This window comes from Salpingoeca rosetta (assembly GCF_000188695.1).
Source record: "Salpingoeca rosetta unplaced genomic scaffold supercont1.12, whole genome shotgun sequence".
Classification (NCBI taxonomy): domain Eukaryota; class Choanoflagellata; order Craspedida; family Salpingoecidae; genus Salpingoeca; species Salpingoeca rosetta.
Genome location: NW_004754922.1, coordinates 682,057 through 697,949, shown reverse-complemented (window position 1 = coordinate 697,949; position 15,893 = coordinate 682,057). Strand labels below are relative to the sequence as shown.

At 56.5% G+C, this 15,893-nt stretch overlaps 2 protein-coding genes across 2 annotated transcripts; one reads left to right on the top strand and one right to left on the bottom strand.

The window, feature by feature from the left end:
- Positions 1 to 1,315: 1,315 nt before the first annotated feature.
- PTSG_05228 (sodium/potassium-transporting ATPase subunit alpha) lies at positions 1,316 to 8,919 on the top strand. The gene is made up of 15 exons (XM_004993749.1): positions 1,316 to 1,453; positions 1,828 to 1,877; positions 2,118 to 2,256; positions 2,511 to 2,678; positions 2,908 to 3,509; positions 3,765 to 3,969; positions 4,259 to 4,707; positions 4,981 to 5,262; positions 5,536 to 5,847; positions 6,021 to 6,179; positions 6,361 to 6,472; positions 6,658 to 6,995; positions 7,317 to 7,586; positions 7,790 to 8,127; positions 8,374 to 8,919. Exons 2-15 carry the CDS (start codon positions 1,845 to 1,847, stop codon positions 8,387 to 8,389), a joined length of 3,423 nt encoding a protein of 1,140 aa, XP_004993806.1. The 5' UTR covers positions 1,316 to 1,453; positions 1,828 to 1,844; the 3' UTR covers positions 8,390 to 8,919.
- Positions 8,920 to 9,009: 90 nt separating this feature from the next.
- PTSG_05227 (uncharacterized protein) lies at positions 9,010 to 15,600 on the bottom strand. Its single transcript, XM_004993748.1, has 11 exons — positions 14,341 to 15,600; positions 14,020 to 14,159; positions 13,775 to 13,874; positions 13,454 to 13,577; positions 12,776 to 13,272; positions 12,382 to 12,487; positions 11,646 to 12,199; positions 11,310 to 11,471; positions 10,926 to 11,084; positions 10,649 to 10,702; positions 9,010 to 10,531 (listed from the first exon to the last, which is right to left on the bottom strand). The coding sequence occupies exons 1-11, from the start codon at positions 15,316 to 15,318 to the stop codon at positions 9,269 to 9,271; spliced, it is 4,137 nt and encodes a 1,378-aa protein (XP_004993805.1). The 5' UTR covers positions 15,319 to 15,600; the 3' UTR covers positions 9,010 to 9,268.
- Positions 15,601 to 15,893: the final 293 nt, after the last annotated feature.

Below are 15,893 nucleotides of genomic sequence, written 5' to 3'. Positions count from 1 at the left end.
ACACACACACACACACACACACACACACACACACACACACACACACACACACACACACACACGACACACACGACACACACACACACACACACACACACACACACACACACACACACACACACACACGCAAGGGGGGGAGGCAGGGAGAGCATGGCGATTGCGTAAATGTGGTGTTACACTGCTGTGCACCGTTTGCATCTTGTGCACTGCGTGCCAAGTGGTATTGCACGTATCTGCTTCGTGTGTTTGCTGCGAATGCTTTCCAGAGAGGCCCAGCACGTCAATCTCATACGCGACGCTCACTTGTCACACATCAAACACCAACACATACACATACACACACATACACTGGTCATTGTCGCCCAGACGCTCATTTCCCTGTTACAAGCCATGGACGTTGTCATCCCCAACATTGTGGACGCCGAGGTTACAGGTGCGTCGCTGCGCACGGGAGTTTGAGTGGGCGTGACTGTGAATGTTGCACTTGCAATCCAACAGCATCTTTACCCCCCCCCCCCAAACAAGCGCGAACACACGCGCGCACAAATGTGCTTGGTGTCTTGCTCATCATGACACGTCATGGACATTCCATCCGCCTATGCGTTGTGCAGATGTGTATGAGGAGGAAGACGAGGAAGACGAGGAAGACGAGCAACACGCCCAATGATGGGCATTTTCGATCCCTGCAAGCCGTTCGTAGCGTCGCTGTGCCCCACATGTGTGTGTGTGTTTGCCTCTCGATTTCCCGATGTCGCTTCTGTTTTGTTTGATGTTAATCATGGCGCATATGTGATTTTTGTTGTGTTGTTTCTCACTTGCTTGGGGGTGGGGTTGGCCGCAGCAGCTGGTTGTAAACATCATTGCCCGACACAGGACACAGAGAGGCATGCACACTGAGAGTCACAGACACAGAGATACACAGAGTCACACACACACACACACACACAGACACACACACACACACAGACAGACACACACACACACACACACACACACACACACACACACACACACACACACACACACACACACACACACACACACACACACACAGAAGCCGCCCAACACCGACGACACGACAGCACAAAAGCTGTCCGTACTCCTCCAAATTTGCGACAGCATATTTTATGCGAGTTGTAGAGTGGAATGTCGTATCCACCGGGAAATGCTTGCAGGCACACCCACACTGTTTTGGTCACAGCAACGTGCTTCGACGCGGTGTTTTGGTGTTTGGGGGGTGGGCGGTGGGTGCGGCTTTTTGCTTGGTTGTTGGCTTGGTCAGGCCTCAAGCACGCAAGCAAGCACATGAATGAATGCGCGCTCCACCACGCGTGCATGTGAAGGCAAAAAGGGAAGCAGCATGCTTGCTTGTTTGTGTGCCTTTTTCGCAGGCCATCAGCACTTCATTTCCCCTTTTCCAACCCACCCACCTCCTCCCACGTTTGTGCAGCAGGTTGGTGGTCCGTGTGTTCACGCCTGCAGGCATCAGCACAGGCACCGGCGCTTATGAGCCCATGCGTGGGCGCATGCCGGCTGGTTGTTGCTTCTTCGGGGTTGCCTGCCTGTATGCCTTGCACCTGTTTTGGTTGGATCACTGCCGAAGAGCAAGCTTCAGCCCATCAGCGTCTCATGTCATGTTGTTGTTCAAGCAGTGTTGAAGTGTTTGCGTGCAAGCACTCGCACATGCATGCAGTCTCATGGCGCAGCCATCATCAGCATCATCAGCATCATCATCACCAACGCGCATGCTGATGACAAGAGCGCAATGCACGACACCTCACCTCCCTCGCCTCTCTTGCTTGCTTTGGTTGGGGTGTGATGATGTAGGTGACTGACACGGCCTCATGGACAACAATTTCCAGTTTGACGACATCGATGTGCGTTTGCCTTGCTCTGGTGGTTTTGTGCGTGGTGCAACACATGCAGCTTGCTGGGGCTTCCTGCTGTTGTATTGCGTGTCGCTGTTGCCCCCCTCCCTTTCTTTGCCTTTGCCTTTACCTTTGCCTGCAAGCAAGCAAGCAGTAAGCAAATGCTCTCCTCCCTCGTCTCACTGGGCACACTGTCCCTCTGTTGACAATATGTGTACCCATTGGTGTTGATGGTGATTGTTGTTGTAGGATGCTGCCCGCACGGACAGCTACCGCACTGCGGTGAGCAGTTCCAGGCGTGACTCGCCCTCCAAGTCCATTCAGGGCGTCACGCGGGGCTCCAGCAACACCGACATTGGCGTTCCGGCTGCCCCTGCATCCTCTGGCGGTGCGTCTCTTTTGCGTGTCACGCGCTAGCATGCATGCATGCTTGCTTGCCTCACACATGTGTCCATGTGTGCGTGTATCTATGTGTGCGTGCGCGTGTGTATGCGTGTATGTGTGTGTGACGGTGCTGTTGTGCCTTGATCAATGACCACTGTTCCTCTCTTCGGTCTTGCTCCTTGTCTTCGTCTTCCTCACCCTCAAACGCTGCTTGCTTTGCTTTGTCTCTGCCACGCAACACAAACTACCGCTGTGCAGCACAAGAACCATCGCGTGCAAGCATCCAGATTGTGCCACCAGAGCAGGCCAAGAACCCGAGCAATGGCGCCTCCAACAGCGCTACCAACGGGGCCCCCAACGGTGCTACCAAGTCCACCACCTTCCCTGAGACCAAGCATGAGACCAAGCAGTCTTCTCCCGAGCCAAGTAAGCAAGCGAGAAAGCACACCACTCGCAAGCCATCCCCTGACATGCCAACTGCATTTCCGCACCCACTTGCCTTCTTGACACACCGCGTCTGCGCAATTATGATCTTGTACGTGCCCACTTTGACCTCACGTCATTGTCTCACCCCTGCTCTCCGCTACTCTGATGCTGTGTGTGACGTCTTGTGTTGTGCATTTTGTGTTGTGTGTGCGATGCACGTGTTCGTCAGGCAAAGAAGAGGGCAAGGGCGGCAAGAAGGGCAAGAAGGGCCCTGACCTGGACGACCTGAAGAAGGAACTTGTGATGGACGAGCACCAAGTCCCCGTGGAGGAGCTCATGGCCCGCCTGAAGCTCAAGAGCATCGAGAGTGGTATGACGGAGACGCAGGCTGCGAAAACCCTTGAGGAGGAAGGCCCCAACGCCCTCACTCCACCACCAACGACGCCCGAGTGGATCAAGTTCCTGCGCCAGATGGTTGGCGGCTTTGCTTCCCTCCTCTGGCTCGGTGCTATCCTCTGCTTCGTCGCATACGGTATCCAGGTTTCCCAGGCAGATGAGGGTGAAACGGTTGCCGGTGACAACCTCTACCTTGGCATTGTGCTCGCCGCCGTCGTCGTCATCACGGGCTGCTTCTCGTACTACCAGGAGGGTCGTGCCGCCAACGTCATGAAGGGCTTTGCCAAGCTGCAGCCGCAGAAGAGCAAGGTCCGCCGTGATGGCAAGGTCCGCGTCATGGATGCCGTGGAGATTGTTCGTGGCGATGTTGTGGAGATCAAGTCTGGTGACCGCATCCCCGCCGATCTTCGTCTCATCGAGGTCCAGGGTCTCAAGGTCAGCAGTGTTTTGTTTGTTCCTTTGTGCGTGTGGTTTTGCGTGCGCTTGTGTGTTTGTGTGTGTGTGTGTGTGTGTGTGTGTTTGTGTGTGTGTGTGTGTTCATGGGTTTGCTTGTTTGTGTGCTGTGTGCGCACGCGTGTGTGCATGTCGCTCACGCATGTGGCGTGCGAAATTGCTCAACCCATCACTAACGCACTACACACTGCCTCTGCTTGTTTTGCATATTCTCCCCCTCACGTGTCTGGTCCACAGGTTGACAACTCTTCCTTGACGGGTGAATCTGAGCCCCAGAAGCGTAGCCCCGAGTGCACGGATGTCAACCCGCTCGAGACACAGAACATTGCCTTCTACTCCACCAACGCCGTGGAGGGGTCTGGTGTGGGTATTGTGATTCGCTGCGGTGACAACACTGTCCTTGGCCGCATTGCCGGTCTTGCCAGCGGTGTCGACTCTGGCGGTGAGCTTTCTTCCCCGTGCATTGTGTGCACATGTGTGTGTGTGCGATCGTGTGTGCACGTGTGTGCAATTGGGTCAATGTGTGTGTGAGTGTGTGTGCGAGTGTGTGTAATTATGTGTGTGTGTGTGCGGAGATGCGTGGAGAATGTGAGCTGAGACATCGCTTGCTCCATCTCTGGTCCTCTCTCCCTCCATCTATGCTATTCCTGACCGTTTGTATGTGTGATGGTTCCCATCGCACTCACCTGAATGGCCTCGTCTCATTTCCCACCACCGCAACATGCTGGCAGATACGCCCATTGCGCGCGAGATCCACCATTTCATCAACATCATCACCGCTGTGGCTGTTGTTCTCGGTGTCTCCTTCTTCATCATCGCCCTTGCCATTGGCTACTTCTGGCTTGACGCCGTCATCTTCCTCATTGGTATCATTGTCGCCAACGTGCCCGAGGGTCTCCTGGCCACGGTGACCGTCGCCCTCACCCTCACCGCCAAGAAGATGGCCACCAAGAAGTGCCTCGTCAAGAACCTCGAGGCTGTCGAGACGCTTGGCTCCACCTCCACCATCTGCTCCGACAAGACCGGTACCCTGACCCAGAACAACATGACTGTCGCCCACATCTGCTTCGACCAGGAGATTCGCGAGGTCAACACCGACCCGACTGTGGAGAAGGAGTTCTCCCACGAGGTCAACGACTCTTACCGCGCCCTCTACCGCGTCGCCGTCCTCTGTAACAAGGTGTGTGCGTGTGCATGCGCGTGTGTGTGTGTGTGCCTGTGTGCGTGTGTGCATGCGCGTGTGTGTATTGTTGCCTTGCGATCAGCGTATGAGCTGTGATGTTTTTGATCCTCCTGTTTCTCCTCTCTGGTGCACCTCCTTGTCTCCTACTGCACCTCTTGTGTCTCTTCCTTCCACCTCCATCACCATGACCACGTATGCTTCAGCTCACCTCTCAATCACTTCTACCTCACCACAACTCCATGACCCCACCCCACCCCACCTTAACCGCAGGCCAACTTCCGCCCGCCAAACCCGGGTGAGGACTTCAGTGACGTTGCCATCCTCCGCCGTGACACCATTGGTGATGCGTCCGAGTCTGCCATCTTCAAGTACACCGAGCGCAACGCCGCGCGCGTTCTCTCCGAGACGAAATCCGTCCAGGATTCGCTCGTTGTTGGTGAGCGCTCCAAGTACCCGAACGTGGCTGACATTCCCTTCAACTCGAAGAACAAGTACCAGGTCTCCGTGCACGAGACACCAGACGACGACCCGCGCTACCTCCTCGTCATGAAGGTGCGGATCCATGTGTTTGTGTGCTTCTGTGTCCGGAAACATGGTGCGCGCACGCGTTTGTGCGTGTATGTGTGTGCTTGTGTGTCGTGTCTGTGTGAATTGTGTGAGCATGTCGTGGCTGTGTGTGCTTGTATGTGATGTAACACACTGCACGCATTGTATTGTGCCAAGCCTGTCTGTTTTTCTGCCCGTGACAGCAATCACGACGTCGCTCATCACCATCGCCATCAACATCACTATCATCAACACCACCACCACCATCATCGATTGCAGGGTGCCCCCGAGCGCATCATCAGCCGCTGCTCCCACCTGTACCGCAACGGCGAGATTGTTGACATGACCGATGCCGACCGCGAGAAGTTTGAGGCCAACAACACCGCCCTCGGAAAGCGTGGCGAGCGTGTGCTTGGCTTTGCCTGCCTCCGCCTCCCTGCCGACAAGTACCCCGCTGGCTACCAGTTTGAGACCCAGCCCGCCAACTTCCCTCTCGAGGGTCTTGTGTACTGCGGTCTCTTTGCCATGATTGACCCTCCTCGCCCCGCTGTGCCCGGCGCCGTCGCCAAGTGCCGTACCGCCGGTATCAAGGTGAGAAGTTTACAGTGCAGCACACCTGCGATAGATTTGCGTTTCATGCCTGCATTGCATTGCATTGCATGCATGCACTGCGTGGTGGTTCAAACGCACTCGGGCCACGACGACTCACACAACGTTATCCTTCTTTCCTTCCTGCTTTGTTTTGCTCTCGCCATTTGTTTTAGGTCATCATGGTCACTGGTGACCACCCCGTCACGGCCCAGGCCATTGCCAAGCAGGTCGGTATCATCTACAACGAGAAGACCGTCGACGACCTTGCTGAGGAGCGCGGTGTGTCCCCTGATCAGATCGACCCCGCCGAGGCCCACGCCATTGTCATCAAGGTACACATATACTTTCCTTTAGCACACGCATACGTGCTCGCGCATACATGTGTGTGTGTTTGTATGTGTGTATGTGTGTAAGTTTGTATGTTTGTATGTGTGTGCATACTTCCCCCGTACTTCTGTGTGCAAAGGGCCCACATCTCACCTTCGTTGTTTTCCCAATCCCATGTAATGGCAGGGCACCACCCTCGCGGACATGTCCTCTGAGCAACTGGACGACATTCTTGCCAACCACACTGAGATTGTGTTTGCCCGTACCTCGCCCCAGCAGAAGCTCATCATCGTCGAAGGTATCGTGTGTAGGTGTGTGTTTTTTGTTGTTAGTTTTGTGTTTCGTCGGTTTGTGTGCTTGTGCACACTTGTTTGCCCGCGTTACCTCCCTCAGTCCCGCTTTCTGTTCCTTCCCCTCGACCCCTCTGTGTTTGCGGTCGTCTAACACCTTCCTCTCTTCTCCCCCTCGCTCCACCCGCGACAGGCTGCCAGCGCGCTGGCCAGATTGTGGCTGTGACTGGTGATGGCGTGAACGACTCGCCCGCCCTGAAGAAGGCCGATATCGGTGTTGCCATGGGTATCGCCGGCTCCGATGTGTCCAAGCAGGCTGCCGACATGATTCTCCTTGACGACAACTTTGCGTCCATTGTGACTGGCGTGGAGGAAGGGCGACTCATCTTCGACAACCTTAAGAAGTCCATTGCCTACACCCTCACCTCCAACATCCCCGAGATTTCTCCTTTCCTCTTCTTCATCATTGCTGGCGTTCCTCTGCCTCTCGGCACTGTCACCATTCTTTGCATCGATCTCGGAACAGACATGGTACGTCAGTAAGAGAAAGAGAGAGAGAGAGAAAGAAAGAGAGAGAGAGAGAGAGAGAGAGAGAGAGAGAGAGTGTGTGTGTGTGTGTGTGTGTGTGTGTGCGTGTGTGTGTGTGTGCGCGTGCGTGTGCGTGTGCGTGTGCGTGTGCGTGCGTGTGCGCATCGTAATGTATAGCCTGTGCGTTGTCTTCCCCACCTCCTTGTCCCAACTCCTTCATTCTCGCCATCCTTCTCACTCCACCTTTCCCGGCACCCCCAACCACACACACACACACACACACACACACACACACACACACACACATCGCATCATTGCCATCAGGTCCCCGCCATTTCGCTTGCGTATGAGGAGGCCGAGGCCGATATCATGCTTCGTAAGCCGCGCTCGCCGACCAAGGACCGTCTGGTCAACTCGCGTCTGATTGGCATGGCATATCTGCAGATTGGCTTCATCCAGGCTGCTGCTGGCTTCTTCACCTACTTTGTTGTCATGGGCGAGAACGGCTTCCGCGCCAACCAGCTCTGGAACCTCCGCGAGGACTGGGATGACCAGGGCATTGAGGAGATCACCGACAGCCACGGCCAGCAATGGGTGAGTTTCATTGGGCCTTAGTTGGTTTTGTGTTGTGGTTTGTTTGTGCACGAGCGTGTGTTTGTGCTATCGTGAGCTCGTGCACGCGCACTCACCCTCATCCACTGACACACACTCTCTCACTCACCACAACGTCATCATCCTCCCCACCCCTCACCGTTTCTGTCCGTCATCTTTGCTTCGTCTTTCCTTCGTCCTCGCAGACGTACGATCAGCGCAAGGATCTGGAGTACACGTGCCAGACGGCCTACTTTGTGTCCATTGTCATTGTGCAGTGGGCTGATCTCATCATCTGCAAGACCCGCAAGCTGTCCATCTTCCAGCAGGGCATGCGCAACAACGCGCTCACCTTTGCTCTCTTCTTCGAGACAGCGCTTGCGTGTGTGCTCGTGTACTCGCCCGGCACCGACGTCGCCCTCAACATGCGCCCGCTGCTCTTCCGCCACTGGCTCACTGCGTTGCCGTTCTCCGTCCTCATCATGACGTACGACGAGACGCGTCGCTTCTTCCTCCGCAGCTTCCCCAAGGGCTTTGTCGAGCGGTGAGTTTTGCTTGCTTGCACGTCTTTGCGTGTTTCGTTTTGCTGCTGCTGCTGTTCTTGCGATGTGCGTTGTCGTCGTTCTGTCGTTGGCCCTTGTGTCCGGCTTTTGTGCCTAGCCTGTTTGCTTGCATGCATTGGCTTTGCTAAACAAGCAGTTGTGCCACTTGTTGTATTCAATTTACTTACCCACAAACACACATCACGCGTTTTTTTTTTTGTTGTTCTTCTCCTGGTTTGCCACAACAGCGAAACATACTATTAGGCTCGGAACACCCTCCATGCCCTCAATCGCAAACACACACACACACACACACACACACACACACACACACACACACACACACACACACCACACACACAACACACACCACCACGACCACCACCACACCACCCTCCATGCAAGCGGTTCCATTCCCAATTGCATACGTCTTCTTTCCTCTTTGTTCACATGTTCCAAGTTGACGCTTCTTCGTGTCGTCCTCGTTAAGCATTCCTTTCTTCTCGCTGTTGTGTGCGTGCACAACAACAACAACAAACCAACCAACCGATCGTCACACCAACCCAACAACAACCTCCATCCTGGTCAACGTCTTTCCCTTTCTTCTTGTTGTCGACTTTTCGACCAACAACACCCTGAAGTGACATGTGAAGCATACACTGACTTTGACTGTAGTTGCGCGCGTACTTGTTGCGTTTACTTCTTGCTCTTTGTTCCTCCCCCCCCTCTCCCCAATTGCCTATTGCACCCCAAGCCCATCTATCGATCAACCCAATACAATGAGTGACCCCAAATGTGAGTGACGGTGTGTGTGTGTGTGTGTGTGTGTGTGTGTGTGTGTGTGTGTGTGTGTGTGTGTGTGTGTGTGTGAACACGATCGTGTGTACGAGTGCAGTGTTTATTGCTGGAGAAATCGAGAAGCTGGTCAAGCAAAAGGCAAATCAAAGCGAAGGTCGAATCAGTTCATGTCATGTCGATCAGTGCCAATGTCAAAAGCGACTTCCAAAGTGTCGCACCACGTCTTCAATACAACCACCACAACAACACCAACAGCAACCATCACAATGCACGAATCGCGTCACTGCTGTGTACAAGAGTGCTCTGTCCAGTGCCGTGCGGCGTGGGTGACAATAAGGGTAGCTGCTATGTTACGGGTGGCAAGTCAAACAAATCGCCAAGCGACTCAACCTGCACTGACTCATGCTCGGGTGGTGGTGGCGGCGGCAGCGTCTGCGGTTGCTGTTGTTGCTGTTGCTGCATGGGTGCGGTGTTGACTGGTGTTGGGACTGTGGATGGCGGTGCCCACGGGTTCTCCACTGGCGCTGCTGTCTCCTGCGCAACATCAGCAGCAACCACAGGCACAGCATCTCCCTGCTGCTGCTGCTGCTGCTGCTGCTGCTGGGCGGACGGTGCTGTTGCCGGTGCAGCTATTGCTGCTGTTGAGGGCTGCACCTGCCGCAGAACTGACGCCTGCTCGTCCGTGTTGTCATTTCCGGCCGTGGCAGCGGCGTCGTGTGTGGTGCTGGCGGTTGGTGCTGCAACGTGAGCCGCATCCTGCGCTGGTGGTTGCAGTGGCGGTGCAAACGTCGGTGGGATGGGCTGTTCGCCAACGGCCGCGTTTTGGCGTCCAAACACATTCTGCAGCAGCAGCACAGCCCCGCTCGCCTCCCCGGTGCTCGCACGGGCCTGGCGCTTGCTCTGGTCGTGCTGGTGGTGCTGCTGGTGGTGGTGCTGGTGCTGTGTGGGCGGTTGTGGCTGGCCAGTCCCAGCCCTCAACGTGTTGTGACTGAGCACAACGTGATCAAACGCCTGAGCTTGCGGCTGTTGCTGCTGTTGCTGCTGTTGCGGCTGTTGCTGCTGTTGCTGCTGTTGCGGCGTTTGTTCTGTGGTTGTGGCAGTGGTTGTGTCTGCCGGACGGCTGCTGTATGGGGAGCGCGTCGACGACTGGTGTGACGACGGCATCAGTGATGATGATGACGGCGACCTCACGGGTGCTGCTGACTGCTGCGGGTGCTGCTGGTGGTGCTGCTGCTGAGTGGCCATTGCGGGTGCAGCGGCTGAGGGCGCATCAGATGGCGGTGTTGGGGCGTAGATTGACGCGGGGGTGGTTGATGATGTCGCTGTTGCTGACGACGACGAAGATGGTACAACAAACGCCTGCCCACGCGACATGGGCCCTACATGTTGGTGCTGGTGCTGGTGCTGGTGTTGGTGCTGGTGCTGGTGCTGGTGCTGGTGCTGCGGTTGCTGTTGAGCAAGGAGGCTCATGACTGGGTCGGTGCTGTGTGGCATGGACGACGCGAGCTGCATGCCTTGTGGTGGCGCTTCCCGGGCTGTCGGTGTCGTGGCCGCCGTCGCCTGCATGGTTGAGGATGTGGTCTTGGGATGCCCGTTCAACCCAGCGCCCTGCTCGTGTGTGCATGTGGGAGGACACGCTGGAAGCATGAGATGGTGACACAAGGTGGTGCAGCGAGAAAAATGTTTCAGATGATCCGAGTGACACCCACCACCCACAATACGCACCCTGTCCGCGGTCGCGTTGAGCTGCTCTGCGCGGCGCTTCAGCGTCTTGATTTGCTGCATATTCAGCACGGACAAGGGGCAGGGGGTGGGACAAAGGAAGCATGAGGACAAGCTGGGCAAAGCGGACTGTGCATGCGATGGGTACGCAGTGCGGAAAAGTGGGCCAGGACAGGACCGACGGAAGGGCACAAGCTCAAACACGACAAGACAGACACACAGACATGCACAGACACAGACACAGACACACACACACACACACGCACACACACGCACACACCTTGCGCCAGATGCATCCGAGGACGTAGTAGTCAATCTTGAGGCGGGGCAGCTCTGAGATGCGCTTGAGGTAGGAGCGGTCCGTCTGGTAGTTGGGGTGCACCTCCGCCAACTGCTTCATCTCAGAGTGCAGAATCAGCGTCAGCGGCGCCTTGTCGTCCTAAACCGCACAAAACGAGGGCGGGGCAACAGTATGTGAGAGGTGGGGTTGGGTGTCGAGCCAATCACAGGCATCCACGAATGAGCATGCTCGACACAGATGAAGAATGACAATCACACCCACAGGCACCCAGACCCCCCCCCACACAGACACACCCACAGGCACCCAGACCCCCCCCCCCCCAACACCCACACACAGACACCCACGCACACACAACTGCCTAACCTCGTCTGTGATGAATTTCTGGCAGCAGGACGGGTATCGTGCGAGAATGTACTGCTTCTCCTTCTTGTCACAGGAGAACTTGAAGATGGTACGGTGTTTGTTCCACACGTTCTTGGTGCCCAGGTTCAGCGCCTTGTTGACAGAGCACCCAAGCAGAAACTCCTGCAAGCCAAACCATAACGATTGATGTCGTGAGCAGCATTCAAACAGGGCGGATGCAAACACGCATACCATGCATGTGATGCGACAGACTCAAAAATCACGCACAAGTGCATGTGTGCGCACGCAAGTGCATACACGCCCCCTCCCCCCCCCCACACACACACGCACAAGCACCTCTCCGGCGTCGAACGTGAGCGAGGTCTTTGCTGATGTGAACGCCTTGACGTTCTGCACAGAGTTTGTCATGAGCTGCTCGTAGAGTTCCTTGAGCTGCTTCTTCGCCTCCAGCGCAGCTGTCACGTCCTCAGGCGTCATCGTCGGCACCACCGTCACCCGCGACTGCGACACGGAGGTCTTGCGCTGCTTCGGGGGAGGCTCATCGCCACCAGCACCACCACTGCCGCCCGCTGTGCTGCTGCGCCGCCCGCTGCCGTTGCTGTTGCTGTTGCTGCCTGATGCCAACGAAGACGATCGCTTGGCGCTTCCCGCTCGCCCGTTTGCTGCTTCGCCTTTGCAACCACCACCACCACTGCTACCACCACTGTTGCTGGCGGTCCGAGTGCTGCTGCTCGCAGCGCCACTGCCCGCGTTGGCACCGGGCGTACCCGTGACGGCAGCGGCGGTCGTTGGTGCAGCATCGTGGCCTGCCTTGTCGCCAGCACTGCTTGCCAGTCCACCGGTCCCGCCGTCAGCACCGGTACCAGCACCGCGCGCCTCTGCCAGCGACTCTGTACGCGTAAGTGAGTGAGTGTGAGTGGGGGTGTGAGTGTGAGTGAGTGTGTGTGAGATTACGTGCTTATATACACGCGCGTGTAGAGCGTGTGAGTGTGGATGCCACGCCGAAGAACAAAGCGCCATGCAGACGAACAGACGCGGCAAGCTAGCGGTCACCGGTGCGCGTGCAACCCACCGAGCTTCTGCCTATGCTTTTTCTGTTTTCTCAGGCGCTCGCGCTTGACCTGCTCCTCCTTCTTTCTCCGCTGCTCTGCAATTGCCTCCCGCGCCGCCTCGCCAGCCTGGTGGTGGTGATGATGACGATGACGATGATGATGATGATGAGGGTTGCGATGGTGAGGGTGGTTGTGGAGACGATGGTGGTTATGAGCAGGTGGAGACGAAACACAACAGCACGCCCACGCCCACGCCCACGCCCACGCCCACACACACACACACACACACACACACACACACACACACACACACACACACACACACACACGTTCACGCATTGAACCCCCAATCCATATACGCAGACAGGAATTGTTCCAATATGCTCTTCCCCACAACAGCCATACTATACTGACCTTCTTCGTTGGGCCGGGGCAGTTTGTGAGCATGGACCAGGTGGCGAGGGAGATGTTCCCTGCAAAATACGCCGTGGGCGCCTCCTCCTCAACAGCAGCAGGCGCGCTGGTGTTCGTGTCGTCGTTGCTGGTGCTGTCATTCGTGTTGTTGGTGCTGCCGCGGGTCACACCTGCTGTTGCTGAAGACCCCGTTGGTGGTGACGCACGCTTGTCGTTGGCGTTGCGTGCGTCACCACCACCAGCGCCCTGCTCCTTGGGCTGTGCACTCCCGCCACCACCACCCGTAGCATCCTTTCCGCCACCACTAGCAGCAGCCGCAGCCGCAGCCGAGGACGACGACGATGATGCGGTTGGCTTGAGGTGCAGGCCGCCGCAGGTCATGTGTCTGTCGGCGCCATAACGGATGAGCAGCTCAATCATGGCAATATCGTTGATGCGCGCGGCCTCGAAGATGGGCGGGAGCTTGTCGCCCGTCGACTTGATGTCGGGATTCACGCCTGTAACGAACCGGGTTTGGGGGAGGGTTGAGGAGATGAGAGAAGCGGGGAGAGAGAAGGCAGGGGGGCAAAGGTTGCGGCGTGCGTGCGCGTGTGTGTGTTCGTGCAGCGCCCAGTTACAGTTTGAAATCTTGCGAGTGATACAAGACTCTGACACACACACACACACACACACACACACCTCGCTGGAGGAGGTATTCGGCGATATGGTGCTGTCTGTTTCTGACGGCGATGAAGAGTGGGGTCTGCTCGTCGTGCGTCAGCGCCGTGTGGTTGATGCGCTCCTTCTCAATCAGATACTTCACCTGTCCAACAGACAAACAGCAGCGGCAGCAGTGGCAGCGTGTGAGCTGCTGCGACCTGCTTGCGCGTTGTGCATGTACACACCAAACAACGATACAAACAGACAAGCAGGCAGGCAGGCACACACACACACACACACACACACACACACACACACACACACACACACACACACACACACACACACACACAAAGTGACCTTGTCGAGGTTTCCTTCGCGAACGGCCTGGTGGAGCTGGCGCTCGAGGCGAACAACCTGTGCACGGTCCCCACCGCGCGTCCGCCCGCTCACAATCGGCCTGCAGAAAAAAAAAGGGGGGGGGGATAGTGGTGGTGAGCATGTTGAGCATGTTGCAGAGTGAGATGTTGACTGCACACAGCACACACAGCACACACAGCACACACACACACACACACACACACACACACACACACACAACACACCTGAGTGCGTGCTGGACGCTGTCGCGGCTGCGGCTGAAGCACGTGACGATGAGGTTCTTGATGTGGTGCTGCGTGATGCGCTTTCGCCGCAGCGGCTTGTTCTCAACCTCCGCCAGCGCATCTGCAATGCCCTTGTACTCCTGTGTGCAAGCATAGCGGTGCAGTCAATCAAGGCGCACGAGGTCGCAGTGAGAGAGGGTGGGAGCGTGCAAGTAATCGGCTGCCAACATGCGCAGGCACATAAACCCTCACACACCCACACCCACACACTCACTCACTCACTCACACACACACACACACACACACACACAGTTGGCGCACCAGGAAGAGGCTCTTGACGAGGTATGTCATCTCCAGTTGCAAGTTCTTGCAGGCAGACTCAAACGCATTGGGCCGCTGTTTCGGCGTGCTACCGCTCTTGCTGCTGCTGCTGCTGCTTGTGCTCGTAGCACCACCACCACCACCACCACCACCACCAGGAGTGGCAGAGGCCGCCCGCTTGCCCTTGGATGGCGACGATGATGATGACGAGGTGGTGGACGACCGAGACCCACGCGAGCCGCTCTTGGTGGCGCTTGAACGACGCGCACCGGCCGTCTTCTTTGCAGCGCTCGCTGTTTTGCGCTTCTTCGTGGACATTGTGCCCGCTTTCGGTTTGGCCGCACTCGTCTTGCTCGTGCCAGACGTCTTCTGAGCGCCGGCAGCGCTGGCTGCAGCCGGTGTGCCTGTCTTGGGTTGAGCGGCGGGGACGCTGGCTGTTGCTGGTTTTGGAGTCATGGTTGGTGCGGGCCCCGCAGTCCCTTTTGGTGCTGCCTCCTTGTGTTGCACTGCTTGTTGTTGTTGTGATGCTGATGACGCAGGTGGTGTCCATTGCGATTCAGCAGGTGATGTTGTTGCTGAGGGCAGCTGTACCTTGGCTTGCTTGGTGGGAGGCTCATCGGTGAGCTCACTTGCCGTTGCGGGCTCATTGGCACACGTTTCCGCGTCCTTCGTCGTGGATGGAGGCTTGGACGTCGTTGTTGAGGTTGCTGGCGACAGGGACGGCGACGGTGTTCTCGGCGAGGCAGACCATGACGGTGCAGAAGACGAGGTAATGGGTGCCCCTTGTGGTTGCGCCTGCGCTTCGTTTGACGCGTCCTGGCTCGAGGGTGTCTTCTCCTTCTCCTTCTCCTCCTGCTGTTTTGGCTGCTGCTCTTCCGTCTTCTCGGTCTTCTCTGTCTCGGTTTTGTCCTCCTCCTTCTCCTCCTTTGCCTCATTCTCCTCCTCTATCTCTAACTCAGTCTCGGTCTTCTCCTTCATCTTCTCCTTCTCCGCTTCTTCCTGCTGGCCACTTGGCAGCGCCTTGCTTGTAGCTTCTTGTTGAGGTTCGTGTGGTGGAGACGCTGTGTTGATGCTGTTGGTTGCTTGCGTGGGCTGTTCCGTTGAAGGATGTGCAGCTGTGGTGTGAGTGGTGTGTTCGCTGTTGGTTGCAGCTGGTGGCCTTGGCGTCTGTTGTTTCGGCTGCACCTCCTGCTTCAAACCTTCCTTTTGTGGTTGTTGTTGTTGTTGTTGTTGTTGTTGTTGTTGTTGTTGTTGTTGTTGTTGTTGTTGTTGTTGTTGTGGTGGTGGTGGTGGTGGTGAAGCTGTGGGTGCTGCTTCATCATCACGTTGTTGTTGGGCGTGTTGTTGATGGTGTGTTGTTGCTTCATCTGCGATTTGTGCAGGGTTGGCCGTCACAGCAGACGATGATGGTGTTGCGGTTGGCTCCATGATTGACAAATGCGCACACAACCAACCACAACTGTTGCAGTGTGTCACTGACGCGTGTGTCTGTGGTTTGTGTGAAAAGGGGTTGTCAATCTCGCTGTTGCTGTTGTTGCGTGCTCGACATCAAC